General features: G+C 49.4%; 2 protein-coding genes across 4 annotated transcripts in view; both read right to left on the bottom strand.

Annotated features, from left to right (window-relative positions):
* DOP1B (DOP1 leucine zipper like protein B) overlaps positions 1-1,688 on the bottom strand; it is a 107,694-nt gene extending 106,006 nt beyond the window's left edge. For all 3 annotated transcript variants that reach the window (XM_068547040.1, XM_068547041.1, XM_068547043.1), the window contains exon 1: positions 1,547-1,688. The gene's annotated coding sequence lies outside the window, so the exon portion shown is untranslated. The remainder of the gene's footprint in view (positions 1-1,546) is intronic.
* Positions 1,689-7,449: 5,761 nt separating this feature from the next.
* Positions 7,450-14,685, bottom strand: CBR3 (carbonyl reductase 3). The gene is made up of 3 exons (XM_068545767.1): positions 14,256-14,685; positions 12,312-12,419; positions 7,450-7,936 (listed from the first exon to the last, which is right to left on the bottom strand). The coding sequence occupies exons 1-3, from the start codon at positions 14,542-14,544 to the stop codon at positions 7,500-7,502; spliced, it is 834 nt and encodes a 277-aa protein (XP_068401868.1). The 5' UTR covers positions 14,545-14,685; the 3' UTR covers positions 7,450-7,499.
* Positions 14,686-15,553: the final 868 nt, after the last annotated feature.

Below are 15,553 nucleotides of genomic sequence, written 5' to 3'. Positions count from 1 at the left end.
TTCAAAATATGGGGCACTTGATACTATGCTAGTAAGCGAGTCTTCTGGGGGGGCTTGGCAAATCCATCATTTCTGCATGTATTTCTCTCATGCAACACACAAGAGTCCTAAGAGATGGGTATCATCAGCCTCCAGATGAGGATACTGGGAAGCAGGCCCTCCAGAAAATTGCTGGGGTCACATAGCAAGCAACTGGCAGAATTAGGATTCCAGCTCAGGCCAGCCAGGTGCCACAGAGCCTCGACTACATTAAGCTACAGGTAAAATTAATAGTGCAGCCCTTATAGAGCTCTTTTGACAATGTTTTTGCAATCTACTCTGGATACCTTTTCTGTGAGAGATTCAATAGCACAGTAAGACTGATAGAGTTCTACAGCCTACTAACAATTACACCCAAAGGAGTAGTCGTATAAACAAGCGTATCAGACCAGATGAATCTGCCAGAAAATGGAAAATGTCAGCTGGGAATCTCTCACCTTAACCATTCTTAATTTCTTAGGAAAACAAGTTTGAGTGAAAAATCAACTGTCTAGATCCAAAAGAAGTTATTATTAAAGATGTTTACACGAAGGACCGTTTCTGAGTTAGATGAAAACATAGGTGAGTGAACAGTGTCAGAGTCACCCTCCCATGAGCCAGAACACTTATCAGTAGATAATGATCCTTAGTCACAGCACAGAAACACTCATCTGCAAGTGGTTTGACCAACTGTAGGGCACCTGATTTTGAATCGGGTCTTTCAGAGTGGTAATTAAATTGAGGTGGCAAAAACGTAAGACACATAATGGGAGCAAGCTTTGGAAGGAGAGGAGCGCCTCCACTGCCTTACCAAAATATCCTGCAAAGATTCTCCCAAGTGTCGGGCAGCTGTCCCAGGTTAGGGAAACACCTGAGGGTAACAGCCTCCATAAGCAGCGGCACTGAGTTGCTAAAAAGCCATCCAGGAAGGCAGCAGCCGGCAATCCTGCAAGACGGAGGGGCCAGGCGGCTGAGCGCGCACTGCGGCTGGGATCCCTTCTCCTGAGGACAGTCCGGAAGACTTGGGGGTCTTCCCTTAACAGGAAAGCCTTCATCTTATAAAGGTCTCGATCCCTAGCCCTGCTCCCCGACCAGGACCGCGAGCAAACAAAGCCGCGGCTTCGGCATCCACCGGCCACGGTGAGGAGCGGGCGGGCCGTGACCCACCTGACCTCCACCTGCCAGACGAGAGGCCGCGCCGGGCCCGGCCGCTCTTCCTTCGCTGCGGGGAGCCGGGGGAACTGGGAGGGGACCCCGCTCAGCCTCCCGGGCTGCCCCTTGCGGGGCCGGGGCCGGAGCCCACGCCCACTAACGGCCTCGCTAGGGCCGCCCCCGCACTGCAGCAGTGAGCGCCAGCGGGCCCGGGCCGCGCTCGGGGGAGCCACCTGCACACCGGGCCCGCCTCCAAGGCGCCGCCAGAACCCTGTGCACCCGGGGAGGACGCACCCGCCGCTCGCGGACCCGCAAGAGGAGACGCCCCGGCTCCCTCGGCTTCGCCCTGGCGGCCGAAGGCGCCGGCCCGACTTACCGGCGGCGGCGGCCTTCTCGGCGGGCGCGCCTACGCGAGGCGCGGAGGAGCCGAGCTGGACGCGAAGGGTTAAACGATCGGCTGCTGCGGCGCGGCCGGGAGCCGGGACGGCGGAGGAAGCGCAGCGCCTGAGCCCCAGCGGCCACGGCTCCAGGACAGTGGGCGGGCCGGGGAGCGGATCTTAGACGCTTGGGGGCGGGGACAAGGGCGGACCCTCGGTGCGTGGGGCGGAGCCTAGAAGGGCTGGGCCGGGAGGCGGGCCCTTGGCGCATAGGGGCGCGGCCAAAGGAGGGGCTCCTCTGCGGACAGGGCGAGGCAGGGCGGAGAGGCGGGCCCTCGGCGCGTTGGGGCGGGGCTGAGGGTGATCCCTCGGTGAGTGGGGCAGGGGCCGGGGAGTATCCTCGACGCTCGGGGCAGGGCCCGGAAGGCGGGCCCTTGGCTTGCGGGGCGGGGCCAGGAGGCGGTACCTCGGCTGGCAGGGTGGGTCCCGGGGGCGGGTCCTCAGCCCTCGAGGGCGGGGCCTGAACGCGGACTCCAGGGCGCCGGGCTCCCACCCCAAGTCTCCCGCAGCTTCCCGGCGGTGGGCGTCGCTGGCAGCCAGAACAAGTAGCTCCCGCCCTCGCCGCGGGTCTGCTTCTGGGGAGGCATCGCACAGGTTGGGGGGAGGTTTGGCTCCGCCTCTCATCTGGGCCTTCCCCCGACACACCCAAATGGAAGGGGACATCGGTCAGTGAATCAGCCGGCCCAAGGAGAGGTTTGGAGTTACAGGCAAGGAGAACCGATGGACCCGAGAAAGGTGGGCTCCATGGCACCTGGCCATCGGGACTACACCCAAACTCTCGGGGAGGAAGCGAAATGAACCCTTCTGTACTCGCTCGGGACGCTGGAGGTTTGGGGACCCTGGTAAGGTGCGCCGGTCCCACAGGCCGCACTTTTCCGACCCTTGGCATCGGAGAAGGTGAGGTGGATAATTCCTGGAATGAGCTCCTTTATGTGGGCTCTGGCTCAGAAAGGAGACCTCACATCAAGTCTAAAGAGCATTCATGTTTCCAGATAAACTCTAACCCCTTCCTGTCATCCTCAGGAGCCTTCGGACTTGGACAGTCCAGACGCACCCTTCCTGGCCTGACAGCTGCAGAGCAAGAAGCACCTGATGACGGGACTCAGGCAAATTTCACCTGAGCATCCTGATTGCACCAGCTCAGGCTCCCAGCCAACCAAAGCAGTGCCACCTGTTGTTGAGGTTGTGATTTCTATGGAAGCCTCTAACAATTTAACCCCTCACTGTCCCCTGGGAATTTTCAGACCTAGTTTGGGGCTCATAAATGCTAGGCCATCCATGAAAGAGTTTGGAGGGGGGTGGGAGTGGGGAGTCCATGAACACGTTGAAATTGTGTAGAATATTTTGTGTTTATGTATGTTTCTGGAGAAAGAGTATAGAGTTTGTATCAGATTCCCAAGGGGATCTATCACCTCCCCCCAAACATCAAGAACGTTTTAATAGTTTGGGATGCTGGACCTCTCACCAGCGAGGCTTCTGATTCTGATTCTATCTCCACCCAATTGGCATATACCAAGTGTCCCAGATGTAAATCCTCTAATGGTCAATTCTAGGAATGGTCTTAAAGTAAAAACAGAAGAAAACTAAAAGATTGAGCATTTGCAAGACAAAGAATTAATTTCATGAAAATTGATTTCCTAATGAAGATGTGATAAACTCCATTTTTACAAAAACAAAGTTGACAAACAGGTGAGTTTCTTTTCTTTTTTTTAGGTTTCTCAAATCCTAGCCACACTGCACATGGCATTGAACTAACAGAGATAAAAGAACTGCTTATACCCACCATTAAGGAGAGCGAATCAGTTTGTCTGTGCCAAAACCACCATGTACAACTTTGTCCTAATGCATTTATACAAAATAATACACTTGCCTTATAGTTAGGTCACCTAGCTCTGAAGAATGCCAGGTGTGTGGGAGGTTAATATAAATTAACTTTGACAAATAAGGGTAGTGTAAACCCTTAAAAGAACTCCATTTATAATCAGGATTATATGTAAATGTACAGCACTAAGATTTAAAAGTTTATTCTTACAAGGATCTGTTTACTTGGGTCAAGCTGTCTTGTCACCCTTGATGTACTGAGCTGTGTTCATCTGCTTAAGACATGTAAGTAGCGTAGGTTCCTTGCATAATAATACTCAAACTAATTAGGGCACTTCAGATTTAATTTAAATCGGAATTTTACCCCTCTTGACAGTAAAGAAAGCACTGTAAATCAGAGGAAATGGGTCAGGCTGGCCCACCTATTAGGAAGATTGGCCCAGGGAAACTCATCCTGAGTTTCCATGTGCAGATACTGGTCACCCTCCAAGCCCGTCTCTTCACCCATCTGTGTAGAAATCTTGCATAGTTCTGTAGTTGATGCTGTTCCCACTTTGCGGTTGACTTGCAGTAACGAGTAAACCTTTGTCAGGATCGTCATTATCACCTGCTTTGATCTCCACTGCATCACTGTTTGGGCTCTTGGGCTGTCACAATCCTGTTACAGTTCAGTAGGTGAGGGCAAAGTCTACAGACCAGGTCTAAAGCTGATGCTGTGTTTGGGTTTCCCACACAGGTGTCAACCTAGAAGAGTGTATCACAGAGAAGCTGATGTGGATGGGATCTCTGGCACCATTTGGTGCCTAAAAACACGTATGAAATAATCCATTTAAAATATGCCACTTCAGGGAATTCCCTGGCAGTCCAGTAGTTAGGACTCCACACTTCCACTACAGAGGGTGCAGGTTCGATCCCTGGTTGGGGAACTAAGATCCCACATGCCGCGTGGCACGGCCAAATAAATAAATAAATAAATAATAAAATATGCCACTTTAAAACCGTATTTCATATATCTACTTTATGGAAAAGTTCACACAGAGGCTGGTTTGGGGATCTAATAACCATATGGCTTACAAATCCCTTAGATTCAATGTATCACCTCCCTTAATTTTTACACCAAGGGAGTTGCCTGTGGTCTTTAGACTCATAATAGTGAAGCTGGATGTACCAAGCGCTAGGCACCAAGGAATTTTTCTGTCAGACAGTCGTGGATACAATTCTGACTCTTGGCTCTTAGCTGTGTGATCTTGAGTAAGTTAATCAGCCTCTCCAAGCCTTTATTTCCTCACTTGAAAAAATGACATTAATACCTACCTCAAAGGACTGTTGTGAGAATTATGTAAAACAATGTCAGGAGAGTATTAAGCGTGACATACAGACTGGCACGCCATGGGTTCTCACTTCATGATATTTTTGCCTGTACAGCACACTATGAAACGTTTTCATGCACTTCTGTTAGATTCCTTTTGGTTGTAAGCAACAGTAAGTCACTTCAAACCAGCTTAAGGAAAAGGGAAACTTCTTTAAAGGATACAAGAGTTGCTTAGAGCATCTCTTAGAACCTAGGATCTCAGGGATGGTCTGAAGCTGGGGAATGGGTGCCACTGTGAGAAGGGGGGCCATCTCTCTTCGGGCCACTCTGTAACTGCTTTTCTTGAGAGTCAGTTTCCTCCTTCTCTGGCTATGCCCGGCTTCCTCTGCTCCTTAGACCACGTGGGGGGGCGTGGCCACTCAGTAGCAGCTCTGAGCGTTCCCTGATGCAGTCCAGCTGGTCCTGCGCTTCAGAGGAAGGGTCTACAGCTGGAGCAGTCAACAGAGGCTAGCAGGACAGAGTCATCTTGCAGCTGCTGCAGCTGCAAACATGGGGAAAGAGCAGGGGGGATGGGTCTGGGAGAGAATTCTTGGGAAGAGGGTGCTCTTGATGGCAGACCATCGAATAAGAGCCCCCAGTGACCTTCCCATAAAAATGAGAAATTCCATTCTGATCAGCAGTTTACAATTAGGGGTCTTCTAAGTGGGCTACATGCTGATCCAAAAAAATGTCAAGGTGGGATATGGCTGGAGACAAAAAAGAGAGAAGACATCAAAGGAATTGGCCTGTTTACTCATGCATTTCCTGTCTGTGACGCCATCAGGCAGAGCCTGAAAGTGCTCTACGGTCCCTGGGCTTCTGCCCATCATTGGCAGGAGTCTGGAGGCTGGCTGCAGAAGTCCAGAGTATGAAAGGTATTCAGGAAACTTATGGAAAGCCATTAAAATGTTTTTAGAACCAGGCAAGGAGTCATTAAAATGTCAGGAGCTATGGTCTGAGACGAATATAAGAGCATGCGGGATTTAATCAGGCAATATAGAGACGGCTAGAGGAAGTGAAATGCAGTCTGGGTGGGATTCAGACTTCCCTCTACCCAAAGTGGATGGAAAAGTGATGTGAGGGTTGTGAGAGCTGAACAGACACTTTGCAAGGCTGCCATCGCAAGTCAGAGAGTCGAGAATAATAAATACCTTGCACCCTGTTATAGACCAGAAATACTAGTGTCACCTGTGTAGTCCTGGTCCCCCAAATAAGTGAAACCTTCAGCACTTTCATACTTTACTGATCTCCAAATGAAAAACACCATTACCCCTCATTTCTGCAGTGCTGTTGTCAGGAGATATGACGTGACCCTTGTGGTCACAATCAAGTGACAAAACTGCTGTTTCCCACTGTGAACAGCCCATCACAACTTGGTAAACCTGTGGTTTCTTTCCTTTGTATTTTGTCCATCGTGCACCTGTTGCATTTTTGTTATTTGGCTACCCATTCCTTCTGAAGTCTTGACTCCCTAGCAAACTTTCTTTGCAAGTATATTTCTTGTCTTTCATAAGATCCTTTGGTCTCCAGGTCTTTTTTCTGCAGGGTATAACCAGAACGCAGGAGGCTGGTTGCAAAACCAATCTCATTTGGAAGCAGTGGAGTTGCCTGTTGTCAGAGAGACTGCAAAAGGGGCTCAGGGAGGGGCATCCGAAGAACCACCCTGGGCTGTACCTTACAGGGGAGAAGAATAGGTTAAGGAGAAAATATCTGCATGTGTCGGAGCAAAGAGATGGTCTGGACAAAGTTGCCCAGGCATGAACCAGATGAAAAGAGTGGCAGGGCAACCTTGCAAACGTTCTGGGAAGAACACAGGATGCAAAACCCAAACGGAAAACCTATTACGGAAGAAACCATAACCCAACAAAATAAGGACATTCCTCCCCGAGTCCCTCAAGCCACACAACTTCATAAGTGTAAGAACCAATTTCAATGTACTCAAATGTAGGAAAACAGATTGAGATATAAAGCAGGGTTGCAGAACTAAGGAAACAGGATAAATCACCATCCTTATAGAGTTGACAACCCGGAAACAGCAAGGGACACCTGGAACGCGACTGGGACCCGCTCTGCAGCCCTGGGACCTCTCAGGAGGCTAGTGGTTCTCTAAGTGCCATCCCAATACCAGCAGCACCTGGGAACTTGATAGAAATGCCCACTCTTGGGTCCCAATTCCAGGCAATGTTTTAACGCACCCTTCAAGTGATTTGGCTGCCCTCTAATATTTCAGAACCCCTGGACTATGTGCATCTCCCTCTCAGGCTAGAGCTTGGGCAGAGCAAAATTGCTCAGCTCCATTCCAGAACTAGACACTTTCTTTTTTTTAAAAAATAAATTTATTTATTTATTTATTTATGGCTGTGTTGGGTCTTTGTCGCTGTGTGCGGGCTTTCTCTAGTTGTGGTGAGCAGGGGCTACACTTCGTTGCGGTGCATGGGCTTCTCTTGTTGCAGAGCACGGGCTCTAGGTGTGTGGGCTTCAGTAGTTGTGGCGCAGGGGCTTAGTTGCTCCACGGCATGTGGGATCTTCCCGGACCAGGGCTCGAACCCATGTCCCCTGCATTGGCAGGCAGATTCTTAACCACTGAGCCACCAGGGAAGTCCCAGAACTAGACACTTTCTCATCGACGCCCCGCAAGGACAGAAACAGAATCAGACTACAACACCAGAATTCATTCATTCCCCAAACATTTATTAAGCCTCAAGTGCCAAAGCAGACATTCACCAGTTTTGGACGACTTTGTCCCAGACTAGCTGCCCGTGAGGCTCGGTGGCATCTGGAGGCAGGAGGGCCAAGTAGACGGGAGTCTCAGCCCCCTCCTCCACGGTCCTGCAGCCGTGAGCCCCCGCCATGTCTGTCTTCACCCACCCGGGGCAGCATGCGTTCAGCAGAATCCTGTCCGCTTGTCTCTTCTCATCCAGACGCCGGGCCAGGATTCTCGATAAGACTGTGACCCCCAGTTTGGACACCCCATAAGCAGAGTTGGGCCAGCCCTCCCTCTCATGCACCTCATTTTTTGTGTCCTCCACGAACTTTTTCATGAGCTCCACCAGGTCTTCCTCTGTGAGTGTCTTACATCGGAACTTCTCCTGCAGGTCTTCGCTGCAATTTTCAAGGGCTTTGGAACCCTGTAAACTACTGACATTCACCACTCTGCCTGAAACAGAATAACAAAAATATAGAAGCATGTCACAAATAAACAATCGTGGTTGACTACTGACAAACATGATTGAGTCATGAGGCAGGTGTAATTGCTGATTTAAAAAATGATTCTAGAAGGCATTAAAAGAAAACCTCCAAAGGCATTCAAAAATGCCTCAAGAAGGCACCAGTGGGTTTTAACTTTTTGTCCTCTGTTCTCCCAAAAGGAAGAACACATTTCTGTCAATAACAGGGGCTAAAGAGCAGTGATTCATTAGGTGAGCAGAAGTTAGGTCTGTAGTAGAATCACCAGGTAGTTTTATAAAACACGCCCTCCTACACACACACACACACATTTCCAGGTACTTGTGAACTTGCTTTCCGGAGGACAGCGCCCTCACCCTTAGATTATTTCCTAGGGTCCTGGGGCCACCTCTGTACCCCTGAGTGCCAAAATCAGGTTTAAGCAATCCCTTGCCAATGACCCTTGTCTATCCTTAATGATGGATACTTTCACATGTGGAATGGGTTGATTCTCCATCCCAGTTTTGATTTTCATTGCTTTTTTTAGCCCATAGTTAACAAATAATTAAATATAATTAGTGAGTTAATATTCACATTAGCAATGATTCACAGCTACTAAAGAGACAGATCTGTCCATAAAATAAAATATGAAGGCCAAAAACTAGAAAATAATTTGAAGCATTGATTGAAATCCCCAAACCAGTGAACGTGTGAATTTACACATTCTGTCCAACATCAAAAAGCACCAAATTTGGGGGGTTCTTTTATCACATATTATCCTGAATCCATATTCTTTGCATCCAACAGGATAACTGGATTTTATTTCATTTTCTGAGTGGCATTCACCACAGGTACACATTTGTCGGTGGGGTGTGTACGTGCTGGGAGATTCTTGTGGGCCCAGCCCCATACGGAGATGCCCTCACTCTGTCCTTGTACATAAGCATCTCACATAGCCCACAGGGACCCAAGACTTTTCAGTATATTCTTTCCTTCCTTCCTTCTCTCTGTCTCTCTCTGGTAATAACATATTTCTTTCCCAACTTTTAACTTTGAAAAACTTTGCAACCTACAGAGAAGTTGCAAGAATGGTTTAATAAACACCCATATATATACCCTTCAGCTGAGTTCACCAATTGTTAACATTTTGCCACATTTGCTTTCTCTCTTTCTGTTAATTGTAGACAGATACCATAAACCTTCACCTTAAAACACTGTAGTATACAGAAGGGCATTCCCTTCCAAAACCGCAAATGTGATCACATTAATCATGATACAACACTATTATCTAAACTATAGTCCATATTCAAATGTCCCTAATTGTCTCAATAATCTTCCTTTATAGGTTTTTTGTTTGTTTTCATCCTGGGTCCAATGGATTGCATGGACCCTGGAGGGATAAATGGATTGCATTTAGTTGTCCTATCTCTTTAGTCTATTTAGACTAGAGCAGTTGACAGTGATCTTTTTAAAGACTCTAAGCCATTATTTTATAGTATTTCCCCCAGTTTAATCGATTGGCATGATTTTTTTTTTTTTTTATGATTGGATTCACTTCAATATTTTGGCCAGGAATTCTGCTTTGCTAAAGTTATGCTCTTCAGTACTTGCTAGGCAGCTTTGTACTCAAATGCTTGGCTGCTACAAAGAATTAAATTCAAACAGGAAAGGAGGAAAGAAAAGAAAAAACAAATTACAGGAGCTACTCTATGCCTTCGATGGAAAAAAAAAACTTCCTAAGAGGAAGAGGCGTCCTCTTTGATCTCAAGGCACACCCCTGGGGGAGAGGCCAAGGGGTGACAGTTGCAACAGCTAAATGGGCCCAATCAGCCCTGAGAAGGGCTCAGCCCACACCATCACCACCACTCTTTGCTGAGGTCCAGGTGGCTCCACGGTCCGGAAACAACCCCTACTGCGTTCCGGCAAGAGTGGGCAAGTAGCGCCCCCTAGTGGCTCAACAGCTGCTTAACCTATTCACTCAATCTTTTTAAAAATTATTATTTATTTATTTATTTATTTTTGGCTGTGTTGGGTCTTCGTTTCTGTGCGAGGGATTTCTCCAGTTGCGGCAAGCGGGGGCCACTCTTCATCGCGGTGCGCGGGCCTCTCACTATCGTGGCCTCTCTTATTGCGGAGCACAGGCTCCAGACGCGCAGGCTCAGTAGTTGTGGCTCACGGGCCTAGTTGCTCGGCGGCATGTGGGATTTTCCCAGACCAGGGCTCGAACCCGTGTCTCCTGCATCGGCAGGCAGATTCTCAACCACTGCGCCACCAGGGAAGCCCATATTCACTCAATCTTGAACCAATAAGCAAGCGGGATAACTTTCTTTAAAGTGATATTATAAAGCTAAATAAAGAGTGGCTTTTAAATCAGCTTTGAATGTGGAGAAAGTGACTCCCTACAAACCAAGGGGCAGATGCTCAGCGTTTTGCCCTCCAGGGTGACGTTTATTGAAAAGTCACCACTATTCTCAATGTGTTGTAAACCAAAGATTCCCGCTTTGGGAATTACTGTTACAGAAAACTGGTTAAAGACAGTGATTCACCAGCACTGGGTTGGTCCCTGAGCCCCACCCTCCCCAAAGACTTCTTTTACCTTTCAAAATGGTTGGTTCACAATCATTTGGTGCTATAATACTTCCCTCACTAGAACTAATTATCCTGGTTTGATTGAGGGGTGAAGTTAGGAAACTGGGATACTGTTTCCAGCTCTATTACTACCTGGCTGTATTCACTTCTCTGGGGCTCAGTTCCCTTCTCTATGAAGTGAAGGTGTAGGAATGTAAGTTTTTTTTCAATACTTTGCAGCTTTCAAATTCTGTGATTCTAAAATCCATAGGAAGAAGATTTCATGATACTTGGTAAAAGACACAGCTACAATGGAATACTATGCAGCTGTAAAAAAGAATAAGAGCCCCAGATATAGTAAGTGAAGAAAGCAAGGTGGCAAACATTATACTTAATGTCCTTTTTTTTTTTGTAAAAAGGGAAGCACATATATATATATATATATATATATATATATACACACACACACATTTATTTTTGCCTAGATTTGCATTTAAAAATTCCATCCCCTTGACCCTGGACACTCACCAACTCCATGCCCCTGGACCCAAGGCTTCTTTGAGCCAGTACGTGAAACTCTACCTGTGAGCTTTCTATGATCCCATCCCACTAAGAAACCAGTAACGAGAATCACCTGTGGAGGATGGGGAGGGGCAGACAGGTGGAACTCTCACCATGCATCTTTTTAAATTTAAATATTTTTGCACTGGAGATCATCTTTCTTCAAAATGTTAAATTAAGAAAAGCATGTTTCTAGAAAGAACCGCAGAGCTCTTCTTCCTAAGAATCACAGTTGATTTCTTGGGAAAGAAAATCCTCAGGGAAGCAAGGCTTCTCTCCCCACCTCCCAGCACAGTTGTAATTTACACAGCTAGGATTGTTTGTCAGCAGTGGTCTTCCCCGCTGGACTCTGTGCTCCACGGACAGGACTGTCCATGCCCACAGTACTCACCACTGTATTCCCAGCACCAGAGTAATGCCTGGGTTATGGTAGGTGCTCAATAAATGTTTGTGGGAAAAGTAATAAAAGTTATTCATTGAATACTTGAAAGTGTGGGAAAGATATTTCCTAATAAAGAAAAGTTTCTTTCGGATGCTCTGAACCAGCTTGGCAAAGGTTGGTACAAGAAGAAAGGAATAGAGGAAAATTCATAGTAATGAGAGAACAGACCCTTACCCCAAGCCCCAGGTGAGCTGGGTGAGGCCCGGCCACCTTGGGGAACTGAGAAGGACTGACTGAAGTTGCTCAAAGGCAAGAGGCCTTTGGGGACTTGAAACACCTTATCCTTCTAGGATTCAGTTCATGACTTGGGACCCAAGAGCATCATCATGTATCATACACATCTTTCTTTTTGGAGGTGGGGGAGAAGATGAACTTTTCATAAATGTTGAGGGAACAACTGGGTAGCCATATGAACAACGGTACATTTAGAGCCATCTCCTTCCTACACAAGGATAGACTTCAAATGAATCAGGTATCTAAACATACATGCATCTATACATGCCTAAGTGCACTCATGCCTGCGGGCACACAAACATACAAGTTCTGGAGGAAAAGTGAATTAATTCTTCCATAAACTTGGTGTGGGGTATACATATCTTTCAATGAAGCTGAAATGTTCGGGTGAGGAGCCGGATACTCTGAGAAAATAATGCAGTTTTCTATTTTTCCCCCTAAAGAGAAATAGCACCCCTGGGTGATTCCTGAGGGACAGCCCCCCGGCCACCCCCCCCCCGGGGGGGGTGGGTCACGCCTTGCCGAGGGGAGGCAACCTGACAGTCCACAAAGCTGGACTTACCATGAGGTTTCACTATCGGCAGTAATTCGCTGCAGACATTTCTCGTGGCAAAAAAGTTTGTCTTCAGTGTCATCTCAGCTTGAATGTCAAACGGTGTCGGATCATCAACTTTCAAAAAGAGAAGGAAACAAAGTCATGCATTTCCTCTTGAAATTCATAAGACAAACTGGATCTTATCTCTAATGAAAGACAAAACCAGCTAACTTTTTAAAAAATAAATTTATTTATTTTTGGCTGCCTTGGGTCTTCGTTGCTGCGGCAGAGCTTTCTCTAGTTTTAGAGACCAGGGGCTACTCTTCGGTTCGGTGCGCGGGCTTCTCATTGCGGTGGCTTCTCTTGTTGCGGAGCACCGGCCCTAAGCTCATGGGCTCTAGAGCGCAGGCTCGGTAGTTGTGGCGCACGGGCTTAGTTGCTCCGCAGCATATGGGATCTTCCCGGACCAGGGCTCGAACCCGTGTCCCCTGCATTGGCAGGTGGATTCTTAACCACTGCGCCACCAGGGAAGTCCCCCAAACAAACTACCTTTAAAACAATTTTTAAACCAAGAGATCCGTGGTTCTCAAACTTGGAGCGTGTATGGGAAGCACTTGCGGGGCCTGTTAGAACACAGCATTCTGGGCCCCGCCCCCAGAGCTTGGGATCCTGAAGGTCCGGGGTGAGGCTCCAAAATTTGCATTTCTAACCAGTTCCCAGGTGACGCTACAGCTACTGGTCTGCGAGCCACACTCTGAGCAGCAGTGATCAAAGTTCTCAGTCTTGGATGGGCATAGGAGGCACCTGGGGATTCTGTTAAAATGCAGATTACAATGCAGCACTTGTAGTGGCGGGGCTGGGGATTCTGCGATTCCAGCGAGTGTCCAGGGGGGCAGGCGCTGCTGGCCGACAGCCCACACTCTGAGGGGCAAGAGCTTCCAGCTGAAGTCAGTGTTCCTCCGTGTGTCCTCCAGGAAGCCGGGTATTTATCCACCAATTCCCCAGCCGTCGGCTCCAGGGGCTGTCAGTCGCCCCCCGCCCCCGCCTGCGCTCGCAGAAAGCCCGCAGACCGAGTTGCAGGTGCAGGTGCACGGCGCTGCCGAGGGCCCAAGGCCAAGGGGGTGAAGACTTAACGCTTCACAATGCTTCGTTTTCCTCCGCTCTGCCTCTTAGATTTCTCTTCCCCACTAGGTTGTAAGTGAGGCTGGCCTGTTTATTTCTACCCGCAGCACATGGCAGATCGATAACTCGAATAATAAGAGTAAGTAATCTCCTTGATCTCCTCCCTCCCGCGCCCCGCCCCCCGGCCCCAAAGGAAGATGCTACTTCAAACCACACTTATATATGTTTGATAACAAACATAGCTTCCCTGGGGGTGGGAACCACGCTCGCTTCCTTTTTGCCAGAGCCTATCAAAGCTCTCCATGAAAAAGCTCCATTAAAGCTCTCTCAAGTCCACTAGCGCGTGCACGTGCGTGCTAATCGTGCTCCCGAGATCCACTTCCTGTCCCGAGCAGATGAATGCCTCCCCGCATCTATGAATGCGCCCTTTCACGGAAAGAGAAAGCCCAAAGTGAGTTTGGAGACCCTTCGCAGAGAAAATGTTTCTTGCATTAGAAAGCTCAGGAGCTTAGCAGGGCGTGGTCCCCTCCCAGGAGACCGATTCTCTTGCAAACCTCAGCAGCTGTCTGTTCTGGGAGGGTCCTGGGCTGAGCCCTGGCGTGCTCAGGCCCGCACAGGCCGGCAGGCGGGCGGGGCGCACTGTGCCCGGCGCCCGGGCGGGTCTTGAGCTAAACGAACCGCTCCCGCGACTCCGTGGGAAGCGGGAACAAGCCGTGGGAGGCGAGAGCTGAGTGCATCCCGAGGGGCGGGCTCTGCCTTCCATAACTTAAGTGGGCGGGTAGGGGGCGTATACGGCTCACTGTCTAGCACCCACGGAGCGCCCGGGGACCTCCTGCCCCCCACACCTACTCTTAAAGGCGATGCCCGCGTTGTTGACCAGCACGTTGAGCCCCCCGTACTCCTTGCGTAGGAAGGCGCGCAGGGCGCGGATGCTCTGCAGGTCGTCGATGTCCAGCTGGTGGAAGCGCGGGCTCAGGCCCTCGCCCTGCAGCTGCTGCACGGCCGCCCGGCCCCGCTCCACGTCCCGAGCCGTGAGCACCACGTCCCCGGAGAACTGCCGGCACAGGTCGCGCGCGATGGCGAAGCCAATGCCCTTGTTGGCCCCGGTGACCAGCGCCACGCGGGAGTAGGACGGCATGGCCGGGTGCCGGGCGCGCGGGGCTGTTGGGTGAAGAGCGAACCGGGCCGTGGGTCACGGGCGGCGCGCGCTGCGGAGGCCCGGCCACAGTCAGAGAAGCCAGGAAGAACTGTGTTCTAGGATCCAGCGCTGTGACTTGCAGAGAACGAGGCTCCGGTCCTCGGTCCCTCCCCTCCGAGGAGGGGCCGTCTGTTCCTGAAGGTTTGGTAACGCCCCATTCCCGGGTCCGCCCCCTCCCCGCGATGCGCCCGCTTTTGATCCCGCCTCTTGAGCCAAGCTGTGGGCTGCGGGGTCGAGACGTTGTTCCCCTAAAGCAAAAGCGGACGGTGACGGGTCGATAGGGTCTAGAGATTCCTTGCAGTTGGATTGAAGAAACTATTGTGGGAGAACCCCAAAAGGAGAAAAACAAGTGCTGAGTAATTTTCTTGGGCGTGCGTCCGTCATCCACTGCAAAATGAGGGTGTTCGCTTTTTCCTTGACTACAGTGAAATTATTTCGACACGGTAACTGCTTCTCAGGACATAGATCCCATTCCTTGCTTAAGAGAAACTCAAGAGAGGAATGAGAGAAAAAAAGGTCCCAAGAACAGATTTACAGGTGTGGGCAGGGTACCTAGCTGTGTGGGATCCTAGCTGTGTGCGCCCCCAAGTGGGAGAGAATGTTTATGAAACTCTCATTGTGGGTGAAGCCTCTTACCGGGATATTTTTATTCATCTTACACAACTCCTACGGGTGCTACGTGTGTGCATTTTAGGTTTGTCCAAGGAGGATACATATATGCATCTTTTTCTCTCAGTGAAATTTGTGCCCACAAAGTTCAACTGAAAATGAATCTCCAAAGATGTGTCACGGTGTGGACAAGCAATTAGAACTCTCCCACCCACCTTCTTTAGTGTAATCTGAGTGTGTTTGATTAGTGACTTTTAGATTTATGGAGAGCTACCATCTCATTATGACTCAGCTCTACCCAAGCACAGGTTGGCTGACCTGCCTGTGTCTGTCACCTTGA

The sequence above is a fragment of the Eschrichtius robustus genome, chromosome 6 (genome assembly GCF_028021215.1).
Source record: "Eschrichtius robustus isolate mEscRob2 chromosome 6, mEscRob2.pri, whole genome shotgun sequence".
Taxonomy (NCBI): domain Eukaryota; kingdom Metazoa; phylum Chordata; class Mammalia; order Artiodactyla; family Eschrichtiidae; genus Eschrichtius; species Eschrichtius robustus.
This window is presented reverse-complemented; position numbering and strand designations above follow the sequence as displayed.